General features: G+C 46.0%; 1 protein-coding gene across 1 annotated transcript in view; it reads right to left on the bottom strand.

Annotated features, from left to right (window-relative positions):
- SPOCD1 (SPOC domain containing 1) overlaps positions 1-13,694 on the bottom strand; it is a gene marked incomplete at its 5' end in the record, with an annotated part of 31,272 nt that extends 17,578 nt beyond the window's left edge. Inside the window, 3 exons of the mRNA XM_080801720.1 lie at positions 10,522-11,884; positions 12,623-12,720; positions 13,656-13,694. Coding sequence (XP_080657846.1) covers positions 10,522-11,884; positions 12,623-12,720; positions 13,656-13,694 — 1,500 coding nt within the window. The remainder of the gene's footprint in view (positions 1-10,521; positions 11,885-12,622; positions 12,721-13,655) is intronic.
- Between the last annotated feature and the right edge of the window lie 882 nt (positions 13,695-14,576).

The raw sequence follows: 14,576 nt of genomic DNA, 5'->3' as shown, positions 1-14,576 counted from the left end.
ACTGATATTAAAAAGATAAGATGTTATCATGAAATAATTTATGCCAGGGGCATCTGGGTGGCTCAGTCTTTAAGCGTCTGCCTTCAGCTCAGGTCATGATCCCAGGCTCCTGGGATGGAGCCCCGCATTGGGCTCCCTGCTCAGCAGGAAGCCTGCTTCTCCCTCTCCCACTCCCCCTGCTTGTGTTCCCTCTCTCGCTGTGTCTCTCTCTGTCAAATAAATAAATAAAATCTTAAAAAAAAAAAAAGAAAAGCAATGCTTCATGCCAACTTGCCAATAAATTTGAAAACTCAGATTAAATGGATATATTTTTAGAAAAATATAACTTGCCAAAATTGATTCAAAGAAAAAAACTGAATAAACCTATAAACATAGGATGAATTTAATCAGTAAGGAGACATCTTTCCTAAAGAAGACACAAGTCCAGCCTCTTTGTTACCAGTGACTCCACCAAAATGTTCAAAGAACAAAATAATTCCAATCTTATACAAATTCTTACAGCAAGCAGAAAAGGAGAAAACACTCTGCAATTCATTCTATGAGGCAAAAACCTGGACACCAAAACCTTAGAAGGCAAGTGAGAATAAATAATTTCAGGCCAATTAACACATCAATAGAAATACAAAAATCCCAAACCAAATATTATGAAAATGAATTCAAAAAATATAAAAAAGAGAAACATGATCAAGTTGGGTTTATTCCAGAAATGCAAGACTGAGTTAACATGAAAAAAAAAACCCCAACTCATTAAATTTACTACAATAATAAATTAAAGAATAAAAATCATATTCTCTCAAAAATGCAGAAATCATATTTGATCAAACGTACTGTCCATTCAGAATAATGAACAAACCAGCAATAAAAGGAAGCTTCCTTAACTTGATAAAGAACATATATATATATAAAAAGAGCAAACAAGGGTGCCTGGGTGGCTCAGTTGGTTAAGGATCTAACTTCGGCTCAGGTCATGATCTCTGGGTTTTGGATTGAGCCCCACGTCAGGCTCCACGTTCAGTGAGAAGTCAGCTTCTCCTTCTCCCTCTGCACCCCCCAACACTTATGCACAGGCACACTCTCTCTGTCAAATAAATAAATAAAAATCTTAAAAACAAAACAGAGCAAACATATTCTGGTGAAGATGACCGCATTCCCTGTAAGGTCCAGAACAACACAAGGCTCTCCATTATCATTTCTATTTGACGTTATACTGAAAGTCTTGCCTAGCACAGTAAGGAAAGAGGGCAGAGAATATGCAAAAATTGGAAAGGAAAGAAAAAAGCTGTCATTATTTGCAGATGACATGATTGTCTACATAGAAAACAGAATTTTAGTAGGCAAATTATATGAATTAATAAAAGAATCTAGCAAGATTTCTTTAAAATTAATTGCATTTTTATACACCAGCAACAGTTAGAAACTGCAATTTTTATTTTTATTTCTAAGATTTTATTTATTTATTTGACAGACAGAGATCACAAGCAGGCAGAGAGCCAGGCAGAGAGGTTGAGGGGGGGAAGCAGGCTCCCTGTTGAGCAGTGAGCCTGACATGGGACTCAATACCCTGAGATCATGACCCGAGCCGAAAGCAGATCATGACCGACTGAGCCACCCAGGTGCCCCAGAAACTGCAATTTTTTAAAGTTACCATTTTATGATAGTATCAAAAGACATAAAATAGTACAATTAGACATGATGTGGTTTTGGGTTGAAAGACCACATGACCACCTATAAAATAGTCAAGCCAAAAACTATGAATCCAAACCTAATCAAAGTTCCAGATTCAAACACAAATTCACAGGAAATACAGAAGACAGAGAAACGGGTGTCATTAAATGACAGGGATGCAGTAAGCTACAAGACAACCTAATTGCTTCAAAAATAGATTGCAGAAGGGGTGTCTGGGTGACTCAGTCAGTTAAGCCTTTGGGTCAGATCATGATCTCAGGGTCCTGGGATTAAGCCTCACTCAGGCTTCCTGCTTAGTGGGGTGTCTGCTTGTCCCTCCCCTTCTGCCCCTTCCCGCCCCATTCATGCTCTCTCTCTCTAATAAATAAAATCTTTTTAAAAAACAGATTACAGGAAAAACAAGATATGGAGAGAGAGCCTAAAGGCTAAAAGAGACTTATAGGCATATTAACCAATTACAATGTGTGTATTTTATTTAGATCTTGACTTTTAAAAGACAAAGCATAAAAATAATCATCTTTATAAGACTATTGGAGATTTGGATACTGAATGGACTATTAGGTGATATTATTAGAATATTGGATAATATTAAGTGATATTATTGGAACTATCAACTTTCAGACAAAATAACAGATGGTTGGTAGAGTTGGGTGATGAGTACTAGAAATTTCATGCCAGGGCCCAGCAATTTTCTTCTGTAAAGAACCAGAGAGAAAATATTTTAGGGTTGCTGGTTATCTGGTCTCTACTGCAGTCCCTCGACTCTGCCTTTGGGGCATTAAATTAGTCATAGATAATATGTAGACAAATAGTTGTGCCTGTGTTCCAGTTTATTTACAAAACTAGGTGAGGTGGCCAAGCCCTTCTTACCATTCAGTCTATTTTTACAGATATTTGAAGTTTTCCATAACAAGTTATATAGAAATATAGTATTTAGGAATAAATCTGAAGAAGATATACAATATTTTTTATGAAGAAAATATAAAACTTTATTGAAAGACAATAAAGATGATCAAAATAAATAAAGGAATATACCATGTTCATGGATTGACATATTATACAATACTTCACATCTTTGCAATATTGTAAAGATGCTGTAAAGATGTTAGTACTTCTCAAAATGATTTATAGATTCAATATCTTTCCATTCAAAATCCCAACAGGTTTTTGTGTATGTGGAAATTGACAAGCTGATATAATACTTATATGAAAGAGCAAAGGAATGTAAGAGCAAAGATCCTCCTGAAAACAACAAAGATGGGAGACTTGTCTTGCCAGATATCAAGAATTATTAACAAGCAACTATAATTAATATTCTATAATATTAGCAAAGGGAAAAATTTTTGCAAAAGAGTACAGGGAAACCAAAACCAACCCCACATACACTGAAACATGATTTGTGACAGATCAGGCACTGCCTATAAGTAGGGAAGGATAGAATTTTCAGTAAACAGTGTTGGAACAACTGGGTATCCATATAAAAAACACATAGTCCATATCATTAAAAAAAATTAATTCTAGGTACATTATAGACCTTAGTGTGAAAGGCAAAACAAAACAATGTACAAGAACATCTTCATAACCTTGAGATAGGAAAGGAATTTCTTTGAAAGATTTTTATTTATTTTTATTTTATTTTTAAATAATCTCTACACCCAACATGTGGCTCAAACTCACAATCCCAAAATTAAGAGCCACATGCTCCACTGACTCAGCCAACTAGGTGTCTTAAAGATTTCTTAAAACACATAATGTAAGTGAAATAATGGATAAATTAGGATACATTAACATTAGGAATTTCTCCAGCAATTCTACCTCTTTTCAATTCCACTTTGATTCAACTGCCACTTCGGAGCAAAAGAACTGAAAGCACAGACTTGAACAGATCTTTGTACACCAATGTTTATAGCAGCATTATTCATAATGGCGATGAGGTAGAGACCACCCAAATGTCCACAGACAGATAAACAAAATGTACTATATGCATACAATGGAATATTATTTGGCCTTAAAAAGGAATAGAGGGCACCTGGGTGGCTCAGTTGGTTGAGCGACTGCCTTTGGCTCAGGTCATGATCCCGGGACTTCCAGGATCGAGTCCCGCATCAGGCTCCCAGCTCCTTGGGGAGTCTGCTTCTCCCTCTGACCTTCTCCTCTCTCATGCTCTCTCTCACTCATTCTCTCTCAAATAAATAAATAAAATCTTTTAAAAAAAAAAAAAGGAATAGAATTCTGATACATGCTATGACATGAACCCCGAAGGCATTATGCTAAGTGAAATAAACAGTCACAAACGGAGGCATATTCCAGTTGTATGAGGTACCAAGAACAGTGAAGTTCGTAGAGACAGGAAAAAGAATAGTGATTATCAGGGGCTGGGGGAAGAAGGGAATGGGGAGTTACAGTTTAATGGATACAGGATTTTGGTTTGGGAAGATGAAAAAATACTGGATAGTGGTGTTGGCTGTATTACTGTGAAGGTACTTAATGCCTCTGAACTGTACACTTAAACAAGGTTAAAATGGTAAGTTGTATGTTATGTATATTTTACTACAATGAAAAAAATTTTTAAATGATTAATTTCTGCTCATTCACAGACACTATAGGGCAAGCAAAATATGAGCCACACTTTGGGAGAATATATTTGCAAAACATAGACAAAGGAATAGTATCTAAAATATATAAAGAAGTCCTACAGGGGCATCTGGGTGCCTCAACTGCCTTCAGTTCGGGTCATGATCCCAGAATCCTGGGATTGAGCCCCATGTTGGGCTCCCTGTTCAGCAGGAGAGTCTGCTTCTCCTCTGCCCCTCCCTCCACACTCATGCTCTCTCTCTCTTACTCACTCTCTCTCTCAAATAAATACATTTTTTAAAAAAAGAACTCCCACAGATAAATAAGGAAAAGTTAAACAAACAAAATAAATTTTTTGGGAAAAGAGTTAACAGAAATAGCCAAAATGTATGCAAAGATTCTCCTTAGTAATAGGGAAATGAAAATCAAAGTAGGGGTGCCTAGGTGGCTCAGTCAATTAAGTATCTGCCTTTGGCCCAGGTCATGATCTTGGGGTCCTGGGACCGAGCCCTGTGTTGGGCTCCCTGCTCAGCAGGGAGTCTGCTTTTCCCTCTCCCTCTGCCCCTCCCTGCCAGCTCTTGCCTGTGTCAGTATATGTGGGGTCTCTCTCTCTGTGTCAAATAAATAAATAAAATCTTAAAAAAAAAAAAAAGAAAGACAAGATAAATGAAAACAACACTGAAACCCTCTAACATATCCCCACTTTGGCATAAACTTCAAGTGTTGGAGCAGATGGAGAGCTACTTTACACACTGCTTGTGGAAGTATCTACTGTTTCAACCACTTTAAAAAAACGTTTGGTGGGGCACCTGGGTGGCTCAGTCAGTTAAGCATCTGCCTTCGGCTCAAGTCATGATCCCAGAGCCCCACATCAGGCTCTCTGCTCATTGGGGAGCCTGCTTCTCCCTCCCCCTGCTCTTACATTCTATCTCTCTCTCCTTCTCAAATAAAAAAAAAAACTTTAATGAAAATTAAAATAAAAAATTGTTTAAGTAAAGCTGAAGGTGTGTATACCCTATAATCTAGCAATTCCAGTCCTAGGAATATTCCATGGAGACACTCTTGCTCATATGTACCCAGAAACATATACAAAATTGTTCATCATAGCATCACTAGATGTAATAGCAAAAAAAATGCAAACAACCCAAATGTCCATATGGAGTCAATAAATAAACTGTGGCATATTCATACGATGGGACACTTGCTGCCAACACTTAGGATCTGTATAATCTTGGGAAAATTACTTGATCTCTCTGCGCCTTAGTTTTTATCAGTGAAATGGGCATAATGCCAGTATCTACCTCATAGTGTTGACGCAAGGATCATCATTATTCAAGGTTCTTAGAACAGTGCGTGGAACACGGCACGTTCTCTCTGTAAACACTGATGTTAAGCTTCCTTGGCTCATGCCCTGACACCTGACCACACTGCAGTCTCTCCCGTTGCATTCAAGCAACTTTGCCCTTGCTGATCTCTCCCACCTCACTCCTCCCCCTCCAGACCCCATCCCACCTCCTGTTCCACTCCTGTAACACTCCAAACTGCCTCCTGCCTCTGGTCCTTCACCCGTGCTCTGCTCTCCTCCTGATGTGTCTTTCCTACCTTCTCCGCCTGCTGAACACCTAATTCCTTTGCCCAGACCCAACTCAGACAGCCCCCTCCTCTGCCCTACCTTACTTTAACCCCTCCTACCCACCCCTACCCTGGGTAGACTCAATTGCCCTCTGGGTAATCTAAGGTCTGCTGGGCCTCAGTTCATACCTCTGGTTGCTTGTTTACCTCCTCCCACTGGACCATGAGTTCCCTGTAGGGGGTCCCCCTGCTTGTTGAACAAATTACAATAAAGTCCCATAAAAATCCAAACCCCTTAGCCAGGCCTTTGGCAGCCTGGCTCAGAGCACAGACTCTGGAAGCCTCCACGCCTGGATTCAAATACTGGCCCCAGGGGTACCTGGGTGGCTCAGTCAGTTAAGTGTCTGACTCTTGATTTCGGCTCAGGTCATGACCTCAGGGTGGTGAAATAGAGCCCTGTGTCAAGTTCTGCGCTCAGCACAGAGTCAGCTTGAGATTCTCTCTCCCCCTCCCTTCGTCCCTCCCCATCCCCCACTGGCATGGTCTCTAAATAAATAAATAAAATCTTTAACAACAACAACAAAATACCAGCTCTACCGCTTAATTGCTGGGTGACCTTGACTGAGTCACTTAACTTCTCTGAATCCCAAATGGGAGTACTGAGTATTAACACCAACTTTTAATGTTGTTGTGAGGGTTGATTATGAGATGATGACCTTACGTGAAGCTGCTGGTATACAGTAAGCGCTCAATAAAAAGCACTATTCTTAGGCTACCCATCTGCCAGAAGGACGCGCTCCTCTCACACAGCTCCTGACACTTCCCAGCGGCAGACAGAGAGCCCCCAGATGGGGCCAAAGGAGCTCTGTGCCTCCCCGGTTGTGGTGAGTAGAGCAGGGGGAGCTAGGGCCGAGCTGCCCTCCCCACACCACCTGCTGCTCCACCCTCAAAGCAGCGCCAGACCTCACTGGCCACAGCGGGGCTCGGGACAGAGAAGAAAATGCCATTTCCCCCGCTGTGTCATCCAAAGGTCTGTATCTCACACCAGAAGAACACAACACAACCAACTTCTCATACTGGATGGCCATTTCATAGAGGAGGCAACTACGGTTCAGGGCAGAGACATCTCTCATCCAAAGCTGCCCTGCAGTAAGAAGCAGAGACTAACCTTGAACCCACCGGTCTGCCCCTGGCACGAGCCAGGCTGCCTCCAGGAGAAGGTGCTAGCGCCCTGAAAGGGGGCCAGACCGGCTGGACCCTATGCCCACGGCCCACTCAGCGCTGGCCTCGACCACCTGTCTGTCCCTGTTGCAGCCCCGGCTCAGTTCTTCTCCTGCAGCTGGCACCCGTTGCCATAGCAACGGGTGGTTTCAGAAGCTGCACCCGCCGCTGAGTCAAAGATGGGCCCTGGAGGAGGGAGCAGCTGTGGGCTCCTTCAGTCAAGGCAGGTGGACACCTGGAGCCTCCGCCGCACTCCCACAAGCCCCTCAAACTGCTGCAGGCCCCTGAGTCCCAGTGCTGGCCCAAATAAATCATCGGAAATGAGGAGAAACCAGAGGCACAGCGAGGTTCTCTGCAGCATTATTTAGAGCAGCACACAATCGTATATGCCAATAACAGGTAACGTTTTTGAGTGTTTATCTTGTACAAAGCACTGTGCTAAACGCCAAGCATGTGTCATCTCATTTGCTCCTCACCACCCCGCTGTCGGGTAAGTGCTCCCTCCCAGACCCCCCCCCCAGTTTGCAGGTGAGGAAATGATGCTCAGAAAGGTGAAGCCGCCTGCCCAGGTCATTCAGATAGAGGCAAAGCCAGGACGGAATGCCAGGCTGGCCGCCTCCAGGCTTCGTACGCTCAACTACACGACGGCGGTCGGAAATGAGAAAAGGAAGTCCCAGCCCATCCTCTGGTCCGGGCAGCGCCCGTGGCTGTGACAAATATGTCTGCAGCCCACTGCGAGCCAGGGCTCCAGAAAGGCACAGATTCGGCAGAACAATGTGTACCAACTTGGAAAGATCCCCAAATGCTATAATGCTTGAAAAATAAAAAAGGACAGATCCCAGAACGATGAAGCGTAGAATGAGCTTATTTAAATATGGGCGCCACAGAGGTGTAGATGTTCACAACAAGGGGGCTGGAGGGATTCCAAGCGTGAATACCGATTATCTTCAGACGAAGGCAATGGGGTCTGGAAGAATTTAAAGGGACTTTCTCTTTCTGTGTTCACAAATCAATGGTGAAAAAAAAATTTTTAAGTAAACTCTATGCCCAACATGGGGCTTGAACTCACAACCCCAAGATCAAGAGCCACGTGCCCCGGGCACCTGGGCCGCTCAGTCGGTTAAGCATCTGACTGTCTGACCCTTGATTTTGGCTCAGGTCATGATCTCAGGGTCATGAGATCAAAATCCATGTCAGGCTCTGCACTGCTTAGGATTCTCTCTTTCCTCCTCCCTCTGTCCCTCTCCCCGACACTCACGTGCTCTCTCTCTCTATACACCAACTGAGCCAGTTAAAAAAGCCAAGTCATACATTTGACACACACAGTCCTAATCTAGGTGAAGAAAAGATATGTATGTACAGGAAAGAAATGAAAGGAAAGACATACCAAAAAGTTGGCATTTGGGGTTTTTAAAATTTCTAATTTTCTATCATAAACACATACTAGAACCTTTTATTAAAAATTGTTTTTGAGGGGCACCTGGGTGGCTCAATAGTTAGGTGTCTGTCTTTGGCTCAGGTCATGATCCCAGGGTCCTGGGATCGAGCCCCACATCGGGCTCTCTGCTCAGAGGGAAGCCTGCTTCTCCCCCTCCCACTCCCCTTGCTTGTGTTCCCTCTCTCGCTGTCTCTCTCCTTCTGTCAAATAAATAAATAAAATCTTTAAAAATAATTGTTTCTAGTGATGTTTACAAAAGCAATGTAATAGCATTCTCATGGAATTGTAATACCAAATTGTGGTACATCACAGAGCAACTCACTTGTTCCCATCCCCATTCTACAAATTTGCTCTTCGGCCTTGAACTAGTCATCTCACCTCTCTGGGCCTCAGTGTCCACATCAGTAAAATGGGTATATATCAATAGCCTCTACCTCGTCAGGTTGTTAGGAAGAAAAAGCGCTTAGTATAGTACCCAGCACACAGTAAGCAGGCTAGATCCTCTCACTAGCGTGATGCCAACAGGGAAGAGGCACAGGCAGACAGGGAGGTGTGCTCTCAGGACAGTCTATCCGCATTTATGCACCGGTTCTGTCATTTACCAGATGTGTGACCTTGGGCCAGTCACCTTACCTCTCTGGGCTTCAGGTGAATATTTAAACAAAAGTGCCTAGCACAGAATACATATTCAAGGAATGTGGTAAAAATTCCACTATGTGAGAAGGCGCCACCTTCTGCCTTGGATATAAACATGTGAGCCACTGGGGTGCCTGGGTGGCACAGTCCATTAAGCATCTGACTTGGATGGGGCACCTGGGTGGCTCAGTGGGTTAAGCCTCTGCCTTCGGCTCAGGTCATGATCCCAGGGTCCTGGGATTGAGCCCCGCATCGGGCTCTCTGCTCGGTGGGGAGCCTGCTTCCACCTCTCTCTCTGTCTGCCTGCCTCTCTGCCTACTTGTGATCTCTGCCTGTCAAATAAATAAATAAATAAATAAAAAGCATCTGACTTGGCTCCCACTCAGGTCATGATCTCAGGGTCGTGAGATCGAACCCCACATCAGGCTCTGTAGCGCAGTCTATCTGGGATTTTCTCTCTCCCTCTCCCTCTGCCCCTACCCTTGCTCGTGATCATGCACTCTCTCTCTGTCTCCCTAAAATAAACAAATAAAATAAAATCTTTTATTTATTTATTTTATTTTTTAAAGGTTTTTATTTATTTATTTGACAGACAGAGATCACAAGTAGGCAGAGAGGCAGGCAGAGAGATGGGAAGCAGGCTCCCCGCTGAGCAGAGAGCCCGATGCAAGGCTCGATCCCAGGACCTGGGATCACGAGCTGAGCCGAAGGCAGAGGCTTTAACACACTGAGCCACCCAGGCGCCCCTAAAATAAAATCTTTTAAAACAACATGTTAACTATTATTAATAAAATAACAATTTAATTAAAGAACAATGGAGAGAGAAGTAGTAAATACAGAGAATATGGCCGGGCATTGACTCTCGCTGTGTGAGTTTGGGGGAGTATGTTAACTTCCCTGAGCCTCAGTTTCCCCATCTGGAAACATGGGGATAACGGGCTATTGTTAACCCTAAAGGAAACACAAATTTAACATAAATTAAGTAATTTACTTTGCTCCTTAGGCGTTGCTAGGCACATTACTTTACACCATCATCTCACTTAATCCTTAAAACAACCCCCATTCAATTGGAATTAGTTATCCCCTTTCTACAGATGAGGAACTTAGTTTAAAAAAATATTCCAAAGTCACTCAGCTAGGAAGTGGACAGAGGCAAGGTTTGAACCCAGAACTCACCAACTCCAAAAGATAATGAACCCTCATAAGGTATCAGCAAATGAAGTTCATTTTCTCGTTCCTGACATGGTGGGCCTCAGTTTACTCAGCATAAAATGGGTGGGAAGGATAATGCCCACTCAAATGCTCTCTAGCTTACCTCTATTAAACTCCACTGCCAAGCATGGCGTTAAGACTGGCCAAGTCCTCCCTAGCCCAACTTCTCAGACTCCACTTACCGGTTTGGGGAAGCTTCCTGGGTGGGATTTGTCCGGCTGGTCCTCGCTGAAGTCATCCGCACTCCTGTCTGCGCCCTGGTGCTGGGCGCGGGGCACTGGGACTCTCCTCAACTTCTTAGCATACTTGGATCTTCTCTGTCCCATGGATGGGCCCGAGTGAGCCCTGCTGGTTGTAGGCTCCAAGGAGCTGGAGGGGCTGTCAGTGGGAGCAGGGGGTCCTTCTCCCAGCCTCCCCCTGGACTCTGGCTGAGCCTTGACCTCTAGCTCCTGCTGACCGTGTGGGACAGCAGAGCCATCATCACAGCCAGCCCCGACTAGGTGCTCAGCTTCTCGCCACACTGTGGAAGCCTTTCCAGATGCTCCCAGGCCCAGTGCAGAGCTGGAATCCCAGACAGCTGGCCTGAGGGATTCCCCTCCATCAGGTGGTAGGACCCCTACAGGGTCAGAGGGGCTGCCTGGCTGGGCCCCATTCTCTGCAGCAGGCAAATATTCAAACTTTGCAGTCCCTGAGACACATCCCACACAAGTTCCACCTGGATCTCCTGAACCAGGCTCAGTATCATTGGGAGAGAGAGGACCGCAAAGGTCTCCCAAGGACCCCATGTCAGCCCCTGGTGGGGGGTCTCCCTCACATGGGGGGCTGTCCCCACCAGGGCTCTGACCAGACCGCAAGAAGCCTCCTGCCCCCTCCCCACCCTCTGAGCAGGCCTCATACTTCCTGCTGTTCTTTCTTGCCCCCATAGGGGCTGGGCCTGGGGAGGATGGTAGCCTCCTTTTGGGAGGCCCCTCTTTACTGAGGGTAGGGCCCCTTTCATCACTCCAACCTCCTCCCGTCTCTCCTGGCCCCGGGCAGCTCCTCCTCCCCACCCCTCCCAGCCTCTCCCTGCCAACCAAAACTCTCTCTGGAAAACCCACACACATGGGACAAGGGTTCCTGGGCCAACTTTCAGCAAAGATGTCATGCAGAGAAACCTGGAGCCTCCTGAGGGCCGGACTCTTCCCCTGAGCAGACACTCCGGGTGGCTGGGAGAGGAGCTGGGGGCCAGGCACCAACTCCTGGCTGGGTCCCGTGCCTTGTAGCTCCAGGGCCATCGAGTGGGCCTCAGCCTCCAGGCCCGCCCCAGGAGTACCTCCAGCCCGGGAGCGGGTACCTCGATGGGTCTCTTCCCTCAGGACCCTCTTCCTGCTGCCAACCCAAACTCGGGCCCCAGAGCTTGCCCCTGGCCTGTGTGATGTCAAGCCTGACTCGGAGCTGGCTTCTTCCACATCGTCCTGGAAAAGTGCAGCAATGCAGCGGGGGCTGAGGGCAGGGTCCTCTGAGCTGGAACCCCCTGGGGACCCCTCCTGAGACATTTCTGTCCACCTACAGGGACGAAAAGCAGAACGCAACCCCCCTGAGGAGACAGAAGGGAGACTGTGTCACACGGTGTCTGGCTGCCAGCGCATTCAGGACACCAGGCCAGGGGCACCTGGGAGGCAGCCTCCCTGCCAGGGGCTGGGCAGAGGCTGCCCAGAAACCACAGGGAGACAACAGCCAGTCAGGTAAGCCTCCCCACCCTGTAAGCCCCAGGGGAGCAGCGGAGGCCTGGCACCAAACAGGGTTGAGCTACTGCAACCCTTAGGTCTTATCTCTAAGGGGTCCCACTTTTGCTTAAAGGGGATGTAATTTTAACAGGTGCTGTTTCTTAAGTAGCTACTATGTGCGTTATTTCATTTCATGCCGGCAGCCACAGGGGAGGAAACTGAGATATAGGGACTTTAGCGACTCACCAAAGGACACGCAGGAGTGGAAGAGGGGATGCTCTCCCCCTCCCAAAGCCCAGCTCCTAACCACTGGGCGGGGAGCAGGCAGTGACTGGAGCTAATTCCCCTCACACCGATCCTGCTCCGATGGATCCCCCCGCCAGGTTCCTAGGCCTGATCCGGACAGTCCCCTACCACCCAAGCCGTCCAGGAGCTCTCACCTGGGCTCCCCGAGCTCCCCCTACCGAACCACCCGCAGGCTGGGAGGGAGCTGGGGTCACGTGAGGAGGTGGAGCCCGGGGTGAGGGACAGGGGTGGGGCCTCTGAAGAGGCGCTGTGGACCGCACCCCAGGCGTACTGGCGCCCTGGCACCGGCAGAGGGCGCGCTCTTCCTCCCGAGGGCTTCCCGGCGGAGGTGCCAATCCCTTGGGCTTCTGGGCAGGGGTAGGTGGGCGCCTGAAACAGAGGGCTGAAGCGTTGAGGGGTCTTGAATCTGTCTGACAGTATAAACTTGGTCCCAAAGCCATGGGGAGTCACTAAAAGTGTCTGAACCCCAAGGAGAATCAGAATTACCCTTCTGCCTAATTATGTATTATTTTCATTGTCTCAAATATAAAAATATTACTCATATGGAGGAAAATGCCCAATACCCAAGTCCAACTGAAAGGTTAGAAATTAGCTCAAACGTCCTCTCACTTCCCGACTCTTGGGAGCAAACTTTCTTCCTTTCACCATGTTTTAGTTTTCTATTCTATTCTATTTAGTTTTCTATTCATGCCACTTTCATAACTGTAAGTGATATTATACTCTATTACTAATTAATAATATTAATAATAGTCTCATACTCTATTACTTGACTTATTCGTGGGAATAGCCTCTCTGGACTCCCTGCCCTGGTGATTGCATTAACCACCTGTCCTCCTTTCTCTTCCCAGTTTTTCTCTTTCATTTTTATATTACTATCGTTTCTATTGATTACTCTCACCCCTCGGAATAACAGTCTTAAAATGTCCACTTGTTCCTTAGACTGCGTGTCTTGACTCTCCTCTGCGTGAAATGAACTGTTTCCCTCCCCTCCCCCCCACCCCCCACCCCCATCCCCACCCCCACCCCGCTGCCCTTCCTCCAGCCTCCACCTTTTGTCTTTGTCAAGTTCTGTGGCACGCCCATCCCATCCTGGGAAGATGATTCAGTCTGCCATACTTTGCCTGTGGATTGATTCTTAACATTGAAACCAGATGACATTGATGACATTACAGCTACATAAATATTTTCACTGCGGAACTAGGAATCTGATAGACATCGTGGAGAAGGAAGTGAAATTCACAGGCAGTAAACCTGCACCGCCACATGAGGCCAGGAGCCGCTTTGGGGCCGGTGGAATAGCTCACCGCGGTCAGAGCGAAGGCGCTAGATCTGTAGATCAGCATGGCTGTATCTCAGTGACATAATGTTGGATTTAAAGAACAAGATAACGTCAGGGCGCCTGGGTGGTGCGGTCGATGAAGGCTCCATCCAACTCTTGCTTTCCGCTCAGGTCCTGATCTCGGGGTGGGGAGATCGAGTCCGGCGTCCAGACCCGCCTTGGACTCCGCACTCAATAGGGAGTCAGCTGGAGAGTCTCTCTCTCCCTCTGCCTCTGCTTGCACATGCCTGCTCCATCTCTCTCTCTCTCAAATAAATAAGTAAATAAATCTTTGAAAATCAAGATAATGTTAACAGTAAGGGAAACAAAGGGCCAGGTGTATGGGAAATCTCTGTACTAATCTTCCATTTTTTTTTCTGTAAATCTAAAACTCATCAAAAATAAGGTTTGCTATTAAAAAAAAAGAGAGAGAGAGAGAGAGAAAGTAGGTGTTTTGTGACCCATATGGAAAGCTGTCAGTCTCAATCTGGCTGTCAGGGTCACAAATGAGGTAGGAGTTGAGACTGGATGCCACTAATGACATCCAATACTGCTCGAAAGAAATTATTTTTTTAGGGATGCCTAGGTGGCTCAGTCAGTTAAGCGGCTGCCTTCGCTCAGGTCATGATCCCAGGGTCCTGGGATCAAGTTCCGCATAGGGCTCCTTGCTCATCCGGGAGCCTGCTCCTCTCTCTGCTTCTGCCTGCCACTCTGCCTGCTTGTGCTCTCTCTGACAAATAAATAAAATCTTCAAAAAAAAGAAAGAAAGAAAGAAAGAAAGAAAGAAAGAAAGAAATGATTTTTTTAAGTGAAAAGACTTCCCGTCCTATGGAATGTTCCAGTCATTGTGGCAAAGACTTGACCAGGTCTCCTGAGACCAGGGAACTGTTATTCTGGTCCATTTCAA

The sequence above is a fragment of the Martes martes genome (assembly GCF_963455335.1).
Source record: "Martes martes genome assembly, chromosome: 4".
NCBI classification, from domain to species: Eukaryota; Metazoa; Chordata; class Mammalia; order Carnivora; family Mustelidae; genus Martes; species Martes martes.
The sequence above is the reverse complement of the archived record's forward strand: the minus strand, read 5'-3'. Positions and strand labels throughout refer to the sequence as shown.